General features: G+C 45.6%; 1 protein-coding gene across 1 annotated transcript in view; it reads right to left on the bottom strand.

Annotated features, from left to right (window-relative positions):
- The window catches only part of Fkbp1a (FKBP prolyl isomerase 1A), a 20,133-nt gene extending 7,435 nt beyond the window's left edge, over positions 1-12,698 (bottom strand). The window contains exons 1-2 of the mRNA XM_021156085.1: positions 12,457-12,698; positions 12,336-12,383 (exon numbers count right to left, since the gene is read on the bottom strand). Of these exons, the coding sequence (XP_021011744.1) occupies positions 12,336-12,383; positions 12,457-12,493 (85 nt within the window). The 5' untranslated portion in view covers positions 12,494-12,698. The remainder of the gene's footprint in view (positions 1-12,335; positions 12,384-12,456) is intronic.
- Positions 12,699-16,744: the final 4,046 nt, after the last annotated feature.

Here is a 16,744-nt window from a genome sequence, read left to right as displayed (position 1 = left end):
GCCTGCCTCAGCCTCCCAAGTGCTGGGATTAAAGGCGTGAGCCACCACTGCCAGGCTTAATGTCTATTTTTAATAATGGTTCTTAAATGTTTTTAGTCCACTACCTAACAGAGGTAGTGGGACAAAAAATACAGAGGAAGTGGAGCTGTTTAGAAATGATTCTTTGAAGTAACTCTCATTCTCTGAAGTAACTGTGCTGTCTGGAAATCGACAGTTCAGTTCACAGTTCAATAAAGACAGCTCAATCTACTTGTAAACACTTTATGGATATATCAGTAGTTTAGTTTGGTAGAGTTGGAATAGTGAATATGAATCAGTAGTGGTGGTACTATCAGGTAGAGACAGCCAGGCCTCAGCCTCAGCACAAGACAGTAGGAGGGATCAGGGTCAATAAGAAGGTCAGAAAAAGTCTCTGGCTATGTTTCTCTCAGAGAAGTGAAAACCAGAGAAGACGTGAGACCAACAAGTATTATACAGCTAGCTCTGTAAGTAAGTCAAGCTCAGGCTCTGTCACTGTCTGTAGAGTCCTTTTTAATACTCCCTCTAAACATCGTGTCCTCTGTGGGTTTTGACTCACTCTGCACATGTCTCAGCTGACATCACTGTGCCAATCAGTCCCGGTCTTCGAAAGCAGCAAAAAGCCAGAACACCCTACCGTTCGTGTTGTGGACTGCGGGCAGGCCGCAACACCTATACTTTACATGCACAAACAATGAAAGCACATAGGAACACTCATGAGTAACTACTTCTCATTTTTCAAAATAACTTAATTAGGATTGCACTAAATAAATTTCACATTAATGGGTTGTTCCAAAAGAATTATATTATTTCTTGTCAAATCTGAACATGGCTCTGACCTGAGCAGGACCACATTTTAAATTCAATGAAAATGTACAATATACTCCTTAGGTCTTCATTCCCAAAGGCAGGGGAAAGCTGCCTCCTGTATCTGACATGCACTGGTGCTGCTTTGCCTGAGTTGCCTCAACTGACTAAGAGCAGGCAGGAAGCTCAGAGGGAGCTTCTTTTTGCAGTTAGTTCTTCAGTAAGGGATGTCTAACTTCCTTATCTTAAACTCAAGTGGCTCTACTAGCTCAGGAAACAGGATTACTGCCTTATCCTTTTAAACTATTTCACATGAGCTGTTGTCTAAAGAAAGAGGACTTGAGTCTTGCTCCAGAGCTTCAGACCATTATCATTTCTTGTCAATCTATTTTATCTTCCCAGGAAAAAGTGAGAGTAGGAGGTATTCTTTAGGGTTGAAGGATTTTATCCCCCATAATTGAATTATTTTTTAAGTTGTATTTAATTTTTTTATTTTTTTTTAGTTTTTTGAGACAAGGTTTCTCTGTGTAGTCTTGGCTGTTCTGGAACTCACTCTGTAGACCAGGCTGGCCTCAAACTCAGAAATCCGCCTGCCTCTGTCTCCCAAGTGCTGGGATTAAAGGCATGCGCCACCACGCCCGGCTTAAGTTGTATTTAATTATGTACTTAATGTATAAGGGTGCTTTGACTACATGTACTACTTATGTATACCAGAAGAAAGCATCATTCCCATTACAGATGGTTGTGAGCTGCCATGTGGTTGCTGGGAATTAAACTCAGGACCTCTAGAAGAGCAGCCAGTGCTCTTCAATATCCCTAGAGGTAAGGGTAGTTGAGTAGGTATCAAAATGGGCTAAAGGGTAAGGAGGGTCTAGAAGGGAGAGATGCTGAGGAAAACCAATGCTGGAAGGCAGGCGTGAGAGTGCATGTAGCTTTCTGAGAATTATGCTACTCAGCTTTGATGGCAGAACACAAGAAAAGAAGATGGAAAACAGCTAGATAGGATTTCTGTTATCCACCAAGATGGAGGGAAATGGTCTAAACTGTCTCTGAATAGCCAACCAACCAAACTAGCCATCTCCCCACAATAACTAAGAATCGGCTCAATGAAACAATGGATGTATGACATTAGACACAGTAACCTCTGAAAGCTGGGAAACGAGCAAGGCCATCCTCCAATGACCCCAGCTCACATCACTGGGAGTTTCCTGAGGTGGGGACAGGGACAGTCCTTAAGGCAGCAAGAGTCCACTTAAAGGACCAACTTACTCGCTGCTACATACATAGAAGTTAGAAAATCGGGATTCATATTTACACTATATCAAGTATTACTTCAAGTTATATGTGTGTTCGTGTGTAGGTGCTATAAATGGAGTCAAAGGGCAACCTTAGCTATCAGTCCTCACCTCCCACCTTGTTTGAGACCGTCTCTTGTTCACTATTTCATATTCCATGCTAGCTGGCCAGCGAGGTTTCACGCTGTCATGCCCACCTTTTATTTGGGAAGTCTGCAAGTCCTGAGGCATCATCTCTCCAGCCCTCAAATGTTACTTCAAAATGGACCATGCGCCTAAATGTAAATGCTAAAGCTGCACAACTCTTTAAAAGAATAAATGGGCAAAGAAATCCTTGCAATCTTAAACTAGGTAAAAATTTCTTAGGTGTAGGATCAAAAACCACAAGCCATCAAAAAGAAAAAAACCTAGACACTGATATCCATTTAAAATTATTTTAGCCAGGCAATGGTGGCACATGCCTTTAATCTCAGCACCTGTGAGACAAAGATAGGTGGATCTCTGTGAGTTCCAGGCCATCCAAGTCTACAGAGTGTGTTCCAGGCTAGCCAGGGTTATACAAAGAAACCCTGCCTCAAACAAACAAACCAAAAATTTATTTTTAGAAAAGACAAAACAATTTATACTACTCAGAGTGTATAAAGAACTATCATAAGGCTGGCTGGTGATGGCATACAACTTTATTCCCAGCACCTGGAAGACAAGGACAGGTGGATCTCTGTGAATTTGAGGCCAGCCTGGTCTACAAAGTGAGTTCCAAGACAGTCAGGGCTACACAGAGAAATCCAGTCTCAAAATACAACCAAAACAACAAACAAAACCAAACAACAACAAAACCAATAAAGGCAAGAATGAGGAAGGATGATTGTCAAGTTCAAAGGCCAGCCTGAGCTATACAATAGATTTAGCCTGACCTATACAAGATTATCAAAACTGAGTAAGAAAAGAGCCAATTAAATAACAAAAAATTTTGAACCTACAAAAACACATGTACACAGATGGCATGTGAGCATATGAAAAGATGTTCAACATTTTTAATCATTACAAAATGGAAATTAAAACCACTAGGAAGGATATCACTGATTAAAGTAAATAACTAAAAGACTGGCTACATCAAGTATAGGGAGAACATTACACTGTTGGTGGCAAAACAGAGCCAATTACTCTGGAAGGACAGGAGTGTGAGCACTCGTGCCCCATTTGGCCCAGCTATCCTACATTTTAGTATCATCTTAGACAGCCTACATCTCATACACAATTTTAGAGCAATTTTTAACAGTCAATCCTAAGAACCAACCCAACCACCTACCAAATAGTGAATGAACATATAACCCATACACAGAAACCACTCAGGAACAAATTATCTATATAGAGAAGTCAGAAGAATCTTGAAATACACTGAGTAAAAGAAGCCAGAAGACTAAATACTTCATAGTTAACATTTATGAGTAATGTGTAAGTTACAAACTTTTATCCCAGCACTCCAGCGGGCAGAGGCAGGAGGATCTCTTTGAGTTCCAGGTAAGCCTGGTCTACACAGTAAGTTCCTGGACTCAAAAACTAAAAAAACCAAGCCAAACCAAACCAAACAAAAAAAAACAAAAACCAAAAATAAGAAACAAAGCCAGCAAACTGAGCTCTAAGAAAGCACAGTAGCAGTTAGCAGTTAGGGAAGGATATAGCTGGGAGCTCCACAGGGAATTTATTCAGCAGGGCTTAAATTGTACACTGTTGTGGTCTTTCAGACAGTGTTCCACTACTTAGTCCATACCCATAATCCTCATGCTTCTGACAACAGGTTGCTAAGGACCTAAGTAGGAGCCATGACATAGAGCTGAAACTGAACACTGTAAACATGTGACATTTACTGTATGACAACTGAACCTTAACAAAACTGTAACAAGGAAACGATGCCTCATGGAGGTACTGAAGGCTGGGAGAGATCATTCTGAGGTCAGCCAGATCAACAAAGTAAGACCCTGCCTGCAAAGACAGAAGAAAAAAATCAAAGTAGGTAGTGATGTTCACTAACCCCCTGCTCAGTTCCTGCTCCACAAAGGGAATGGAAGTAGGACAAAGGAACAGGTCGAGTCTCATCCCTGTCAGCAAGTAAGCACTGGAGCTCTCCTGCCAAGTTACCCCAGAATATCCTAGAGGAGAGCCGGGAGAGGGCAACTGAGGCCACTGGTGACACACAACAGGCTTTTGCTCTCAAGACCACACTTACATTGCTGCTGCAGTGGCCACTTTCATTTCTGATTAGACACAAACTCCACTTCATGACTGAGAGCTGTCTGAAGAGCTGTAGATTCTCGGTTTCCAGCCTTAAATCATGGTACTCAGGGCCAAATGAAACTCAAGATCACAGAAATGGACTCTGTCCTATGTCCCAATGGCATCTGGCTCAACCCTTGGCTCTTCTTACTTGACTTAAGGACACTTAAGATAAGCAGGAGGCTTCCATATTTAGACCTTCTTCCCTATATGGCAAGCAGCAGCTGAGGGATGCTCCTAGAAGGGCTGGCTTTACTTTGCAGAACATGGCAAGAAATGGGGATGTCCAATGTAAAGCACAAGGCAAGACGAGGCTCCCTATGTAAAGGCTCCCTCTTCACACAGCCCATGCCACTTCCATCCCATACAGCTTCTCATTGGGGACAATCAGGCTCAAATCCTTGCAGGGAAGAAGGATTTTAGGAGTTTGGGGGGAGATTCAAATCTATCCCCACCATAGCATGCCAGGCAAGCGCTCCATCAGTCATACCCAGCTCTGCAGTGTGCTCTAATTCACAAGTAACTGGCAAAGGGGAAAGACACAGGCAGCACCTGGTAAGCACAGCGCCAGAGTACCCTAGACTGCAATCCCAGTGCTTGGCTCAGGCCAAGATCAAGACTCAAATCCATGAGGACCACCGAGTATCAGATCAGATTATTTCTGGCACTCTGCTTTTCAGAAGGCAGTCTCAATGCCTTCTACTTGAGTCAAAAGCTTCAGTAGCTATAGTGAAAGCTCACTCTCAGTACTCACCAATTTTCACATGAGGTTTTCCCAGGCAGCATTCTATGGACTACAATACAGGATATTATAGAAAGAAAACTCTAAACCCCACTATTTAAATAAAATAAAATGATCAAGTAACTAAACATGACAAAATCAAAGCTAAGTTCCTGTCACTTGCCAATGGGAGAGGGAGGACTTGCTGAGGCCAAAATCCAGATTAGTTTCCTAAGTGCAACCAGTGCAGCTGTTGAATGAAAGGGGGAGCCACCCAAAGGCATGTCAGCCTGCAGCCTTTCCCAGGTTAGAGCACTGTCAGAGGCCGCAGGACAGACCTGTTTCTCTTCCCTTTATTAGACACAGGAGCTTCCCAAGCCCCCTTCTGCGTAACTTCTGGGCTAGAAAGACAACATGTCCATGCTAAGTTTACCAAAGAGGACAGGGGAGCAGTCAGCCGTAAGCTTCCATAGCTAGTCATGGTGGTTACACCGATGATTTAATTGAACAGCATGCAAATCAGTTAAGAATGGGTATGGCTAGAAAATCAGTTTAGCTGACGAGTCAGTACAGGAAAGACAGAACGCTGCTGCTAGTAATGAACTGGAAAGGCTTAGCATTTAGACTTCTCACAATAGACCTTACTTTATTATAAAAAAACAAAATTGGTACTTGGAAAATGCCATACTCAAAGAAAAAGCAATGGCTCTTCAGCAAGTATCTGAGCTGTTTTAGTTCACTTCTAGGCCCCATGACTGCACGACTGCACCCCAGTGTAACCTTCCTGCACTTATAAGGATACCCTTGGTGAATGGTATGGCCAGAGGTTAAGTGCCTATCCAAAGAAGGAACCAACTCCATCCCATCACTTGCCTGGTCCATTAAGTGCAAGCACATGCCCAACCATGAGCAAACAAACACTTCTTATCTTTAGCCATATCCCTTAGATTCTAGACCAAAAGTTTTCAAAGTCAAGATCCACAATGGAAGGAGCTGTGCAACAATATGAAGAACACAGGTAGAGTAAGTTCTTCCCTTGAGGGCATGTCATTCAGTTCCCACATTAATCACAATATAAACAGTGGCTAGCCAGATAGATACATGCAATGCTCTAGGACGTACTCCTCCCAAATGGTTCATCCCCTTCCCTGGCTTTTCTGCTTCTGTTCCTGCTCTTCCTCCAGCACAAATCTGACAAGAGCCTAACACAGGGCCTTTGAAACAACACAAACAGACCCTTGCTTTTTAAAGCCCTCACCTGGCTCACCATCTCTTTCAGAAGACTCTAACCTCCTTAAAGTGGCCCCCAAGAGCTGTCACCTCTCCAATCTTGCTGCCCCCTGCCTCCACTTCTCTGCTCCAGGCACTGTAGTCTGCATTCACATCGAGTACACTATTTGCAGCCTTGCTGCTGTGCTGCTCACTCTTGCTCAAACCACCCTATGTACTAATCCCCTGACTCCTTCCACTATATTACTCTCACTTTCTCAATGAGGCCTTTGCTATTTAAAATCTTGACCTATTCTTACCTCTCCTTAGCACTACTGAACAATACATTTTTGCATAATCACATTAATTATGCCTTTTCCACAACAGCTAAAAATCTACAAGGGTAGGAATTGTGTTCTACTTTATTCTTAAATTCTTGGTGCTAAGTACAATACCTTGCACACAGACATGAGTTCATATAGAGAATCAAAGCTACCTTCTAATTCCAGGCATACGAACCCTTGGATAACTCTTTCCTCTTGCCTGCCTGAGGCACTGACACTCAAGGTGCCACTGCTTCCAGGCAGCTCTCGCTTACACGTGCCAGTTGCCATGAGGATTTCGATGAATGGCTCTCTCCCACCTGCTGGCGATATCACTGAACAATAGAGGGAAGGGTGAACCATGGGAGTAATGGGTACAAGGAGAAAGGAACAAAGTCCAAAAAGAGACTTAAGTACTTTCTCTTTCTAGACTGAAGAAAACAGAAACCCCTGTCACAGTACCAGGAATGCGGGAGTGCAGGTAGTGTATTAGTACTTACTAAAGGGGGCAGACACACTCCCTACCCCTCCTCCTCCCCTAGTGGTTGGAGCTCTTGGGAGAGACACATTTAGAAGCACACAGAGCATCCCACTACAGTGAGTGAACCTCAAAAGAAGCAAGGCTGTAAAACCAGCTTTGGAAACAACTGTGATGATTTCGTTGAGTTTGGTTTGGGATAGGACTGGATCACTTTACCTTGTCTTGGATGTAACAAGCAAGAAAATAATACCCTCATGGCAGGTAAGACACCAGGATATTTCAAGTTAATATGGCCCAGCTAAGCTGGGCTTAGAGGCATGCTGCCTGCCAGTTCTTGGGAGGCAGAGGCAGGCAACCTTCGTGAGTCCGAGGCCAGCCTGGTCTACATGGTGAGTCCCAGGACAGTCAGGGCTACACAGTGAGGCTGTCTTGAGAAACAAAACAATGGCCCTAAGGTTATAGGTTACTAAACTTCAGAGTGGATAGTAACAGTGCATGTAACAAAATGTCCACCTGTGCCAAGGCAGTAGCACTCAGGCACACACTTCTGTTTTCACTTTTCTTTCTTTAAAAAGGTCTCCAGAATAGTGGCACCACATATTCTTTGGGGGTACAACAAAAGAGTTTCTTCTGCCCTTACCTGTGGAAGGAAGACAACAGACTTTGTGTAATTAATTTGGAAACTCACAATGCCATAGGAAGACAACCCTTCCACAGCAGGATCCACTTCACGGTGCCAACATCTTACCAAGCTAAGGAAATCTGGCAACAGAAATCAATCCCTAATGTGTTCACACAGCCAAGGTAGCACAGTGCAGCTGTACTACTCTCACCCAGGGGAGCTTCCTTGTGCACATACCGGGGTATGGCTGTAGATGGGCACTTGTTCCACTCCACCTCTTTTGCATACCGATTTCTCCACCTGTGTAACAGGAGCTTGGGGCAACCACTTCAATCTTTTGTGTCTAAAAAAGGGTTTCACCATGTGAAACCTGGAACTTGTTAGGTAGCCCAGGCTGCCCTCAAGTTCATCATGATCGAGCTGCTCTGCTATGAGTGCTGGAATTAAAAGGCACGGGGCACCACACCTAGCTTCCAAATGCTTCAATTTTAAGCATCCAAGTCTGACGACCACTCTCAACAGTTTTGGTGCCAAGATCACAGTTCAACCTTGTTTCTAACTCTAGACACCACAACGGACAAGAGCTCCATTGCCTGGTATGTGGCGCATAAGATATAAGCACAGTTGGAACAGTGCCATAGCTGCCCCGTGCCTCTACTCACAAGGTGCTACTTCTCCCAAACTCCCACCCTTTGAGGAGCGTGCCTGGCATCATTTATTTCTCGCTGATTTCCTAGGCTGGAACACCCTCACACTAGGGGTACAGCTAGGTATTATGTATATATCCCCCAGAGGGAGAGGGTTAAAATTCAAGTCAGCTCAAGACATGTTCCTCAGACTCAGAGGAAGGCAGCATACCAAGTTCCCTTAGCCCCACTGCCCAAAACCACTCTTTCACACAATCCACTCCAGCTCCTGGGCCTTGCAGAAGAACTTTTCCTCGAGATGGCCTTGAAGCCCACTACCAAACTTGCTGTGCATGATGCTGGAGGTGGGTGACACTTATCTGGACTTTTCCAACGGTCTCCATTAAAAGCAAACTCCTCCTTCCCCACCCCTCTCTGCTTTACTCTCTCTATTGTGCCTCTCACTATCTGACATGTCACACTGTCAAGCTGGTCCACCTCTTGAGCTAAACCCTACTAGATCAGGTCTTTCTCTAGTCAGTTTACTAGCCACTTGTGCTTGGTTTGTTGCTGTACAAAGGAGAAAACAAACAAAAACCCCAAACAACAACAACAACAACAATACAACATTGTCACAACTACCCATACAGCTCAGCCTATTTTGTGGCAGACACTACACACTAGAAAAAATACCACCTGAGGCATTTCTTAAATATGAGCTTCCCTCCAGACATCAGGTCACCAACTAAGGAACAGCAGAGAAGAGGGACAAAAACTAAAGAAAAATTCAAAGTCATGGGCCAGCCCTGGCCTGGGAGCTTTGACTGCCCTAGGCAGACTGGAGATGATGCCAAGGGACTCTTAGCTTCTCCATCAGACACCAAGAAGCTATGTAAGACTTAAGCACGATCCCAAGGACAAGATGTCTAGCTATATTTTAGGAGGACAAAAAAAAGAATTCCTTCAGTCCACTTGAAACTGCTCTCACAGTGGCAAGCACGTGGCCTGCTGTGGCCTTGTGAAAAGGGATATGCACTAGGATAAGCGGCACAGCAACCAGGAGGCAGCCTTTGAGGATTTATTGTATGGCTTTACTGTCCTATCTCCTCCCTCAGGCATCAGTCAAGGCTTGTCACCCCCCTCAGAAATCACTAGATATTCTCAGTGGCATTCAGAGGTCTTCTTCAAGCCTGCACTTACGCTGGATTCTGGCAGAGGTCACAGAAAACTCCAGAGAAAGGCTGAACAGTGGCACAAAGTCAGTCATTATTGGCATCTAAAACATCCTTGAAGTTGAGGCTTGGAGATAGAGCTCAGAGTTGAAACGTTTGGCTAGTACCTGTAAGGTCCTGGGGTTCATCCCTGGCATGCAGGGTGCGGGGCTGAGGGGCTGGTCACCTTACTTCCTTTGCTGTTTCTCTGGACCCAGTCTAAATAGCAGAAACGGACACTTGGCTAAAACTCACATGACCAAGAATTATTAACCCAACTCAAGCCTCAGTCATTCATATCCTTCCTCTGTCAGTCAGGCAAACAACCTGAGCCAGACATTCAAAGGGAACAGAAACACTGAGCACGGACATGAAGGCTTCCCCCACCCATCAGCCAGAAGCATAGATCTTGAAAAATGACTGAGGCAAGCAGAGAGAAAGCCAGAGATAAGAGATAGGAGCTCTCTCTCCCTCGTCCCTGGGACTCCACTGGCTCCCCATCTTTGAAGATCCTCTTCCTCTAGTCTCTGGCACAACGTTCTCCTCTCATCACAATCCCTCTGAGATAAGTCTATTCCCAGCAACTTAAAAGCCGTAATGCTGCGGACGTGATCTCATAGCCAATCTACCCCCTTCTCTCACGCCCCCACAGGTCTCAAACAGGTTCTTCCTGGGAGGCTGGTGGCAAAGACTCTGGGGAACAAAGCCACCGCCCTCAGAACAGCCTATTCTGTGATCGTGAGGCACAGCTGGCTTCTCACTAAGGCGTCTTTGTGGAGTTTATCAAAATGAAATAAAAAAGAAAGCTTTTGTTCTAATGTGTGCCAGGGTCCTGCTGTCATTCTGGGAACGTGTGGGTGGGTACCGCCCGCATGGAGAACAGACTTGAAGAGGCATTAGGAGTTCTGGGTCCCATAGTCATCTGTTTTTTGGGTTTTTTTTTTGGGGGGGGGTGATTTTTATTTTTTTTAAGGAAAAGGCTCCAGACACTTTATAGGGACAGTTCACCACGAAGCATAGTAAACTGTTTCTGCCTACACGCCGGTACCTGGCTTTCAGCAGCAGTGAAGCATAGGCAGGCAAGGATGATGGGCAGCCTTGGACGTAGATAGGATATAACCAGGCACTGTGGTGGGGCTGCCACAAACCAAATTAAAGAGGGCTGTAGGAAGGCAGGGAACTGTCCACTTGCCTACATTCTCAACCTGTGGGTTGCAACTCCATCAGGGGTCCAAAGACCCTTTCACAAGGGTTGCCTAAGACCACTGAAAACAGATATTTACACTGATCCATAACAATAGCAAAATTAGTTATGAACCAGCAACGAAAATAATTTCACGGTGAGGGGGGGTCACAAATGAGGAACTCTATTAAAACTGCCTTAAACACATCTGTTTGTTTTTTAAAAAGTGACAGCATCCTTTTTCAACTTGCTTTCAAAGATGACTAGAATAAGGTGCTGACTGGTCTTATCAAAACAGCTACTGTGATTTGGTCCATGAGAAGAGTCTGTTCTTGCCAAGATGTATTTCAATATTCCTTCCATTGGCAGCTTTTTAAAGGTCCTAGTCCTTAACTCCTGCCCGCTTCTCTACTCAAGAAGTCATAGAAATAAGGGGGCACAGGGAGGAGGATGTGAGCAAGCTGCCGTGTCTTCCCTTCCCTGTAAGTCATTTCCCTCAAGAGCGGGATCCTCCCCTGATTAGGGAGAGAAAGGCAACTTGAGCCAGAACAGCTTGGCCAGATCAGGCAGGAAAAAAAAAAAAGGTGGGGGTGGTGACAGTGGAGGGGAGCAGGGAGAAGCAGACGAAACAGAGGAAGGATGGGGAGGGGGACAAAGGAAAGGGTGGAAAAGGGAAGAAGGGGGAGGGAAGCCGATTCATATCAGCTGTGGCTACACCACTCAGCCTAGCTAGGAAGGCAGTCAGCTCCCCCTCCCCCTCCCCAACCCAGGAAGACCTTGTAAGGGCATGGAGTGAAAAATGGTCTCAGGGCCAGCAGTCTCGATGGTCTTGATGCTTCAATTCTGGCTGAGTGTGCGCGCCTTTAAAATCTCCTTTGACTTAGTTACTGTGCACTGCATTCACGACCCCCCCCCAGTTTCCTTTATCTTTAAAAATGGGGGTGAGAAAGTCTCTACTCTCAGAAAGGGGAAAGGAAAATGATATGGTATACATCCTTTGGTCTGGAAATCACTGCCATGGAGGCTGAGATTTGCAAGTGGGTCAAAGAGAAATAGTCATTGCATTATCTATTTCCGAAAGGGCACGTGAAGCCACAATAATGACTTCGCAAGTGGGTCGTTTCCCACCCGCCCCAGAAAGGTGAATTCAAGGGTTTCCCTGGGAAAGGGTGGCTGGGCAGACTAGGAATTTTCTCCCCTTCTTAACTACTGAAGGGAGAATCCCGAAGCACGAAGAAAGCATCAAGCCATCGGGGTTCGGAAACGGTTCAAATCTTCCCGAAGGGTCCCTGGCCGGGAGCGCGTGACCTCCGCCAGGCGATGAGTTCGCCCCGGCCTCAGTTTCTACGGTTGGACAGAAGGCTCCCTGCGGCATCCGGGGCCGCGCACCGTTCAGGGTGGACGAGACTGCGCCAACCCTAAGTCCCGCTCGGCGCGGCGGGCCCTGCCTGTCCCTCGGGGCATGGCCACCGCCCAGGCCTCGGCCGCCGGCCACGCGGCCACCACGCCCCGACTCCCCAGCCGCCGCCCCTCCCGCCCGGCCCCACCCGGCCGGTCCGACTCACCCGTGTAGTGCACCACGCAGGTCTGGCCGCGCTTCGGGAAGGTGCGCCCTGAGGAGAGACAAGACTGCAGGTGAGTGGCTGCGAGCGGCGGCCGGGGAACGGGCGGCGGGTGTCTACTCACCGTCTCCAGGAGAGATGGTCTCCACCTGCACTCCCATGGCGGCGGCGTTGGCGGAGGAGGAGAAGGACCCGGGTGGCGGCGCGACGGGCGGCGTGGAGCCGGAGCGGACCTGGCGGCGATTCAGAGGTTCGGCTTCGTCCCTCTCGTGGCTCCTGCGCACGCGCACCGCACCGCACGGCACGCCCCGCCCTATTTGCGCGAGGCGCTCACATCCCTGAAGCGGGGCAGCTGGGCGGAGGGACCGGAAGTCCGGAGGCCACAGACCCCCGGATGCAGCTGCGGCGGAAGGCGCGTCCTGTTGGCTACTCCCGGCTTTCCTCTGCGTTTCTCCGCCTCGGAGACGCCGCAGTAATAACGGGCCCACCAGCTACTGACGAGCTCACTCAGAGATGCTTTACTCCGGCGCACACCTAACTAAATTGTCCTGTAAGGACGATAGCTGTGAGTAGGCCTTGCACCTGTGGAACCAAGGAAACGTCTGTAAGTGGCCCTAGGTTCCTAGCTCCTTCTTGGAAGAGTCAGTATTAACACTGGCCTGCGTGAAAGCCCACTCTTCCACGAATACGTATATATTAAATGTATGGAAATGGAGACCCATCCCTGGTCTAGTCTACAGAGCGAGTTCCAGGGCAGCAAGGGAAGATAACCCCTGTCTCAAACAAATAAAAAGAAAAAAGTCATATATGTATGTATGGGGCTCTTGTGAGTTTTGCTTGAATACTTTCAGTACTTTTAAAGAATAAAAACTTAATGGGCTGGAAAGATGGCTCCGGTGTTAAAAGCACTGGCTGCTCTTCCTGAGTTCAATTCCCACACCCACATGGCAGTTCACAACTATCTGTTACCTCCAGTTCCAGGGAGTCATATACTCGGTGTACAGATGGATACATAGACAGAACACTCATTCACATAAAATAAAACTGCCAGGGTTGCTGGTGCAGACCTGTAACCCCAGTGCTGAGGATAGGAACACAGTCACCCTAGCCTATTCACTGAGCTCCAGGCCAGGGAGAAACCTTGTATTAAAAGAGGTAGACAGAGACCACCTTCCCAAAGACCATGTGTCCAGCTGAACCAGTCTGCCTACATCGTAGGCTGAATTCAGAAATTCAGAAGCTGCATCCTGCCCTCTGGGAGGAGGAACTGTACCTTAGGGGGTGCACACCTTGGAGAAAGCACACACCTCCAGTTTGTTGGACAGCAGCATCAAAAAACCAACCAACCAACCAACATCTTAAAAACATATTTATTTATTTTATGGAGGCATCCTCTGGTAAGTCATAGAAGCTTTTAATGTTTTTTTTTTTTTTTTTTTCCGGTGACATCTGGTTTCTGGTTCTGTCAGATCCCAATCTAGGGACTACAAACTGCTCCAGAGGCGATCTACACCATAACAGCCCCACAAACAAAACCAGAAAGTCCTGGACTTGCTGAAAGTTGATGTAAACCAGTCTAGTCAGTGTGATACTTCCTGTCTCTCCATCTGGGTCAGCAAACCAGCTTCGGATGAATACCTCACTACCCTAACCCACCCTGGCCTTTAGGTAATACCCCAGCCTTACTGGGCTCTAACAATGGCATCCTAATTTTTGCAGGAAGTGGGTTTAGAGGAGAATACATCTCTTGTTCTCAACAAAGGGTTGGAATATTAGGTCTAATGGAACTAACTCCCTGGCAAAGGAGACAAATAAGTACTTATAGAACTTATTGGCATACCAAGATTATGTGGCCTTAAAATATTTGTTTTATCTATGCTAACCAAACAGGTATAATTTATGATTTCATCATTCGATACGCTCCAAGTTTTGTTCTCACCCAGATAAAGAATGCTAAGACCTTACCAAAGATTTCACAGGGACACAGAAGACAAGCAGGGAATGAAGATCCAGCCTGCTGCCATCTTAGGCTCAAAAGCCATCTTATCATAAAGACAAAGAAGGTCCATTCCTATTTAATGATTAAACTTCTGTTTTTCAAGGATTGGGCTATGACTCACCTGTAATCTTAACTACAAATAGTTCAGTACTGCCTGTTCCAGGAATGGCAGTCATGTCTTTGTTTCAAAGAGTTGTTTATAACCATCTTGTTTCAAAAGATTATATGACCACCTTGTTATGACTATGACTACCTTGCTATTCCCATCTTGCAACCATGTCTTTGTTTCAAGAGATCATGAGGGCTGACTTGTTTGCCCTGCTCCTATAACTCCACATATTTTGCCCATCAAATCCCCCATCTGGAAATTCCCTACCCCTGAGCTATGAAAGCCTTATTTTCCTCACATCCAATCTTAAACTTTGCCTTGGGGAGAGGCAGCCTTTATAAACATTTAAAAAAGAAGCCTGCTTTAATGAATGGTAGTCTTTCTCCTCCCATCTTTTGGATTAACACAACTCCACACATAGGCATACACACAAATTTGCATGCACATATGTACTCACACAATAAATATAAAAGAGAGTTCCAACTATATTTCACAATATCTAAATCTAGATGACCCTTCATTTCATTCTGAGAAAGCTCTCCTTTTACTAGTTTGAATTGGATTTTCTGCTACTTACAGCTAATAGATTCTTGGCTTATATAATATCCCAACTCATAGATCTTGACCTTGAAGGCCACCCTTGCTGGTCTTTCAGCTGCTTGAAGGTATAGGTAATGACTACAGGGAACTGCTGTAACATGCCCCAGAATCACCTGTTAGAACCCCCAGAATCCTGCTGTAGTGTGGCGTGTGACCAGACAATCTGTATTTCTAAAAATTCAAAAGCAATACTCAAATCAGTTGGTTTTGGGTATCTAAATATTGTGGTCAGAGCCAGGTGGTGGTGTACACCTTTAATCCCAGGGCTCCAGAGGCAGAGGCAGGCCCGGGCCAGTCTAGTCTACAGAGCAAGTTCCAGGAGAGCCAGGGCTGCACAGAGAAAGCCTGCCTCAAAACAAAACAAAAAAAGAAGAAGGAAGAGAGAAGATTTATTTGGGCTTGCAGCACCAGAGAATTTCTATCTCCATGGCAAAAAAAAAGGAGCATGTGGCAGACAGAGGCTGTTTACTTACAATGGACCAGGAAACAGGGAATGAAGCAGGGGCCAGGGGCTGTATGTAATCTTTAAAGGCCCACTTCTAGTGAACTATCAGTGAGCTGTAAGCTATGGAATCTTTCGGTTCCATATCTTCCACAATATTGCCACCAGCTGTGGAATAAGCATATAAAATAGGAATATTTGACACTCAAGATCATCAAACCATGGCAACCTTGTTGGCCTGGAAGCCACATTTGGAAAACCCACTAGTATAGAGGAATTGCCGACTCCTGAAATGAGGACGCTTGAAATTTTAGTGATCTGAGGTTGATTCAGAGGAGAGGACAGAAGCTAAGTGAAAATGATGCATGCTAGTAAGTTCTATGAGTTCCTCAGGAAAGGTAATTTCCACTTTCAGCTCCCAAAGGGAAGGTATCAAACTTCTATAACTGACATTCTCAGATAACTTCTAAAAATGTCTGCCATGTTTTCCCTTTTCTGTTGTCCCCAGGCAGAACTCAGGGGTCTTACTAAGTCCTGTGTGATCTAGCTCTATTTGGCAAAACAGAAAAGACTTACCTCTCTGTCCTGGTTTGCATTCTATTGCTGTGAAAAATACTGTGACCAAAAGCAACTTGGAAAGGAAAGAGTTTATTTCATCTTAACAGTCCACGCGTCAAAGGCATGACACAGTGACAGTTGGCTACTACTGAAGGAGGTGTCAGAGCAGGGACTCAAGGCAAAAACCTGGAAGCTAAGTCCATGGAGAAACACTGCTTACTGGCTTTCTCTCCATGGATTGCTCAGCTTGCTTTGTTACACAACCCGGTACCACCTACCTGGGGATGGCACTGCCTATATTGGGCTGAACCCTCCCACGTTTTCTCAGTTGTAGTTTCTTCTTCCCAAGTAATGCTAGCTGTGTTGAATAAAGAAAAACCAACCATCACATTTCCCCATGCATGCTCTTGATTCTCTAATTCTGTACACCTATGAGAGTCAAGTGTTGGAGTCTCCTGGGCTTATGCTAACAGAGAATGTTCTGATCTGCTATTCCCCTTGGCTCTTTAAATATCAGAAAATTTTGGTTCTGTGTAGCTCTAAATTATATTTCTCAAGGGCTTATAGGGCTGAAGAAAAAGCTTTACTACCCAAGAGCTCAGAGACTATACTGGAAATTGTGATTACTGTGGTCACAAATGGGGACTCATGGTTCCAAGTTACAAAGCACTGTGACCAAGAAACAAGATAAGAAACTCAACTGC

Source organism: Mus caroli, chromosome 2, assembly GCF_900094665.2.
Source record: "Mus caroli chromosome 2, CAROLI_EIJ_v1.1, whole genome shotgun sequence".
In the NCBI taxonomy this organism is placed as follows: Eukaryota; Metazoa; Chordata; class Mammalia; order Rodentia; family Muridae; genus Mus; species Mus caroli.
This window is presented reverse-complemented; position numbering and strand designations above follow the sequence as displayed.